Here is a 5,458-nt window from a genome sequence, read left to right as displayed (position 1 = left end):
CCCCCCCCCTAGAGAATTACCCTAAAAAATACTTACATTTTCTGTCTGCCTTGTTCGCCTGCAAAACAAATGTGAATAATTTTGCGCGTTCCACTTGTTCATTTCACCCGAAAAAAGAGTTGCCAATAAGGCGAGCAAAAAAGTTGAAAATTTTCGGGAGAAAATAAAAGTCCCGATAAGGGTGATTGTCTTCCCAGATAGCGCATATTCAATTCTGCCTAAATTACAAAACATCATTTTTGCCCACTCCCAAAAGTTTAAGGTAAGGGAAAAATTGATATTTTCAAGCACTATGTACATTTCTATGTAAAGCAAAACTCTCTGGGAATCCTACGAGACATCCGCCGGTCATATGAACGGTCATATAAATGGGAGATCTGCAGTCTTTTGGCATCATATTTTACATCAGTATTGAAGGGATTTCTGAAAAATCTCACCAGTTCTTTTGTGTAACTGTGATTTTGCATGCCTTGTCAACATATGGCCTCGGTTGATGTTAACTTAAGGTCGTTGTTTTAGTGCCTTAAAATTAAAGGGAAATTTTTATAGCGTTTTTTATGTGTATTGGTTTCTATTTGAGTGTATTGAGAATCGGTCAGTCTGAAAAGGCCTTGTAGGGAAGATAATAGGTTTGTTCGTCGAAAATCCAGCGAGAATTATCACTCAAAATATCAGATAGTAAGGAAAATTCTCTCTCACGTAGAGAAACTTGCAATTTTCTGTACGAACGCAAATTTGCAAGTTTTTCTGCCAGCTAGTGTCCACGGTTGCATTTCAAACAAAAGAAATTTGTATCGAATTTTTAAAATTCTTTCAGAGGGGCAAAAAACAGGATCTACGTGTATATATCTTGTCAGTCCGACTTTCTTCAACATACGCGTCAATTTCTTTGTCGGGTTTACTTTATCGACTCTGGCTGAGATTGCATTTCGATTGAGAATACAGTTTTTTTTGCCGAGTACCTTTCAAAGCATTGGAATTAACTAAATTAATTAAGTAAACAAGTATTAACTTACATTTTTCATTTTAAAATCGCTCCAGTTTGTAAATTTTTAAATTTAACGAACTTGTTTATTCAAATTATCGTCGACAAAAAATACAACCATGTGCCACAATCATATGTTTTTCCTAATTGCAAAGTCTTGCTGTCAAAATTTTTCCCGGCTAGAATTTGTAACTTCTCTCCAAGAAACAGTATTTTTACTCGTGATTTATTTAAATAAAACATGTGAAATTTAGTTGAAACATTTTAGCCGGTTTTATTTGCCAATTTAGCCGGTTCGTCCAAAAAGTTCTGGCAACACTGGTCTCGGGCAAAACCAAGATGGGAAGCCATTTCAGTGGAACTCAACAGCTTGGGGCCACCAATGCGTTCGTAGGAAAAGTGGTTAAAGGTAAAATAAATTATGATACGAGCTGTAATTAATAAAATAATGTGGCATAGTTTGATGTAGATTTGGACAGATTTAAAAATTTAAACAAAAAAGAAAATATCTGAATATAGAGAATTTCGAGCAACTGGCGGGGGGCCCAAACAATCTCCATACACTTACACCGCTGGAGGAAGCTGTGGTGAATTTTTTACAATACGATGTTTGTGTCAATCCTCCAGGTGAAGAGGTCGGAATCAGTATTTCACGAGATCAATCGGCGGAAATCACTTATGACCAGGAAATCTTAGCTAGTGATACAATACAGATAGCTTTGTAAGATTCTGTAACGTGCGGAACCCAGGAGTCCGAAATTCTGGAACCACAGCGCATTTCAAGGTAAAGAAGAACGAACTGTGCTCGAAATAATAAAAGATTGGCGTTGCTTGAAAAACAAGTAGAAATTCCATCAAAACACTTTGAAATGATGGAAGCGAACTCGAATGAAATGAAAGATAGCTTTAGGTATATCGAGAGACAAGTAAAAAAAAATCAAATCAGCTGCTCTACTGATACTACCTGTTCAATGTACCTTGGTGTGACTTCATCTCTAATAAAGTTTCGCCTACTTTACCACACAATTCTTGTTGTGTTTCCAGCTCTTGTACAACCAACTCGGTACTTGTTAGTTTTTTTTTGATTTAATTGTACTATTAGTATTTTGGCTACTTTGCAGAACTCCCTGCTTGCTGCTATCCTTTGGTGAACACTCGCTTTGGCACTGAGGAACAGGAGGTTCGCTATCCTGGATGCTTGTAGGAAAATCGGTGCTACAGCCAGGAGCTTCTTCGCACTGCACAATGATTTCCGACAAAACTTCTGCGTCCGAATTAACCTTAACTCTTTTTGAAGGCAGTCCATAGCATTGCGAGCTTTCAATACCATCAACCGATTCCTTCATCCCCAGGAGTTGGAATATTGCCTCTTCTGCACTAGAAAATTTTTGCGTTTTGTTAGGTCCGCCTCCTGTCCCCCTTTCGTACATTTTATCTTGTGAAGCCTTCTTCCGTACATAGCGTTTCTGGTCAGTCCACACCTAGTTAATAAATACTTTGGTATAATAAACAACTATAGCTATAGGCAAGTTTACCTTTTTCCACTCAAATTCACTCTTAACAGGTGTGCCAACGCTATTTAAAGACAATGTTAGCTGTCTCCAGAACTCGGCCACTTTGTCGCGATTTTCTTTTGCAAAACCTCTTGAAATGTCGGGTTTTTGAAGCATTTTGTCTAGCAGCATTTCAGACTGGGCTCTATTTATTGATTTACTCCTACAAATAAGGGTAAAGTTAAATAAAATAACATCTACAAGAAAGTCATACAGACTTAAAAAAAAACTGAACTTAGGAAAAGAAAAACTTAACTTACAAAACAAAAAACTTAACTTAAAAAAGGAAATGCTAAAACTTCTTAAATATGTTGTAAATAAAAGCAAAAATAGGGTAGAGAAACTGAAATTACAAGTGCAGCTGTTGGAGTTTCAAAAAGAAAATCTGAACTCAATAATATAAGGATAAATTTAAATTATTTACTTTAAGCTTGAAGTCAACCTGGACCTGAATTATGTGATTTTGAATTAAACCAAAATCTTGACTTAAGCTTTATAGATGAATACAAGTTTTTTTAAGTTATAACTTTTAATTTTATTTAAAACATTCAGTGATAAAAAATGAATAGAACCGAAACTGAAATGAATAGTACAAATAATAAACAAGACTTAAGACTGAAGTTGCATTTGTTATAAAATGGTATTTCTTATTTCTACGACTTCGTCATTTATATGCCCAGTTTCAACAGCTATGCTATCCTGAACTCCATAATGGTTTTCTTGGTCTCTATTATTGTTGATTTCTTCATCCGAAAATTCAGCATCATAAAAAATATATTATGCAGAGCTGCGTGAGAAGAGGGACGGAAGCTCCGCTTCTATTGTGAAAGATATACAACATTTGTTGTGAATATAGCTCCGGTTACGCCATTCATACTGTTTTTTCGCAGAACCAACATTAAAATTTACGAAAAACTGTATAATTTATTAACTAGTGCTCGGAAATTTGAAATTATTATTTTAAATTAAAGTTTATTTATTTCACTACACGTGTATGTTAAAGTTTTTGAAATCGGGTCACGCATTTGGACACAACTACCCTACATCATTGTACAAATAACTAAACCGTACCGTATTTCTTAAACTTGTTGCGTTCCAGATGCTTGCCGATTTGCAGGTTTTTATAGGAAGCTGTTCCAGGTGGCCTCCTTCCATAAAGTTTATTAATGGCGAAAACAGCTTTTCCTGCTAATCTTGCAAACCGTGAAGCATCTGGAACGCAACTACTTTCATAAAATTCACATATGTACATACACTCCATCTTCCAACTCCAAGGGATTCGACGAATCTAACAATTTCGTCCTTGCTTTAGCCAACTCTACTAATCTATTAGCATCCACATCATCTTCCTCATCACTAAACCATATTTCAACTGCATCCATTTTTTTAATTTTATAATAAAAGCAATTATTTTAAAAATGATGTAAATGAAACACTAAAGAAAAAAATGTAAACAAACAAACAGCTGTTTACAATTCAGTCAACCATTCACAATAGTACAAATTTTTATCGATCAAGTTACACAATAGCAAAAAAAAAGATAATCAACTCAATCGACAAATTTCTATTCTACTGCCAGTCGACACTCACAATAGGGGCGGAAATCTATTATAATTATTATTATTATTTATTAACAAACTAACTAAATTAATACGTTAATATCGAACGAGCATTAGCTGCCAGGGCCATCAGCCCTACAAAATTATGTTAATACAGTATGACTAGTATGTTGTTCAGTAATACGTTTTATGCTTTACTTGTATACTAAAACTAGGTGGTTTAAGTTTATATTCTCCTTAGTGGGGTTTTTAGAAGTTCAATCCAGTTTTTTCTGGTAGTGATTTCTGGCGAATACTAAAACGGAGCAGTCTCGAAATTTGTGGTTTAAGGAGAGTTTAACCGCAGTGTCAACAGACAGGGGGTGGCTCGCCGGTCAGTAGGTGTTCGTGGGTGTCTATAGTATGGCCAAGACGTAGACGGGAGAATTGTTTTATCTGCGTTTTCCAAATGCCGTTAGCCGTTAGTATTGTTTTATTAAATATTCAAAATATGCAATTTATATGGTTGCAATGTTTCGCAACTCTGAATTTATAAACATTTTAAATACCGCAGTAGAAGAGTATCCGAACATTATATTGGTACGTTTTGGAAGTCAGCCATACTTTCTTGACCTCCCATGGAGGGTTGGATAACTCCAGCTCCTTGGCGATTCGATGCATAGCACAATAAGACTTGGAAGACTTGTGGCGTGGTTTGCATTTTTGATGATGACGGAGCTAGATGGAAAAACGAGTTTTGGAATTAGTCTCGCGTGAATTTGATGTACTCTTTCTTCAATTGTTGGTAAGCCAGTCTCTGCAAAAAGGCTTTTTATGGAAGTTGTACGAAATACAAAAATACTCGCTGTTGTTGTAGCGGTTATCAAGCCCCGCTCGGGTCGGTTCATCCGTCAACGTTGTCGTCTGTTTCAGCTAAGGGGAGGCTCAGGAAGAGTGCGACTTCCACCGGAGCTGTCCATAGGGACTGGGACGTCAGCTGAGTGGGGTTCTCAGGGCATGTGAAGAGGTGCCGAGAGTCTAGTGGCGACTCTCCACATTCCGGGCATTGGTTAGACACATCCTCATTGATTCTGCTCAGGCAAGAGTTTAGCCTGCTGCCATAGCCAGAGCGAAGTTGGGCTATTGTAGTGCGGGTCTCCCGAGGCAGACAAAGTTCTGTCCCATCCACGTCCGGTGGTTGTGTGCCTAGAACGGCATTCACAGGGCGGGAGTCTACATAACTCGAGACTGATCCCCTGTGAATACCGTTCAGGTAAGTTGACGGGTCCAGAGGTTGTTTAATAAACCTCTGGACTTCGTCCGTCAGTTCGTAGAGATGCATCCTGACGTGCCTTGGCGAGGGCTCTTCTGCAAGCAGCTGT

General features: G+C 37.4%; 1 protein-coding gene across 4 annotated transcripts in view; it reads right to left on the bottom strand.

The window, feature by feature from the left end:
- LOC108369768 (uncharacterized) overlaps nt 1-2,742 on the bottom strand; it is an 8,264-nt gene extending 5,522 nt beyond the window's left edge. Inside the window, exons 1-2 of one of the 4 annotated variants that reach the window (XR_001848558.1) lie at nt 2,521-2,738; nt 1,963-2,466 (exon numbers count right to left, since the gene is read on the bottom strand). Coding sequence is in view for 2 of the 4 variants with exons in the window: in XM_017624949.1 (XP_017480438.1) it covers nt 2,056-2,466; nt 2,521-2,670 (561 nt within the window). In the remaining 2 variants the exon portion in view is untranslated. Of the gene's footprint in view, nt 1-1,895; nt 2,467-2,520 lie in introns of those variants that run through there. The other 3 variants (XM_017624951.1, XM_017624950.1, XM_017624949.1) reach the window with 3 other exon arrangements.
- Nucleotides 2,743-5,458: the final 2,716 nt, after the last annotated feature.

This window comes from Rhagoletis zephyria, unplaced genomic scaffold (genome assembly GCF_001687245.7).
Source record: "Rhagoletis zephyria isolate East Lansing unplaced genomic scaffold, Rhagoletis_zephyria_1.1 Rzeph_scaffold_03835, whole genome shotgun sequence".
Classification (NCBI taxonomy): Eukaryota; Metazoa; Arthropoda; class Insecta; order Diptera; family Tephritidae; genus Rhagoletis; species Rhagoletis zephyria.
This window is presented reverse-complemented; position numbering and strand designations above follow the sequence as displayed.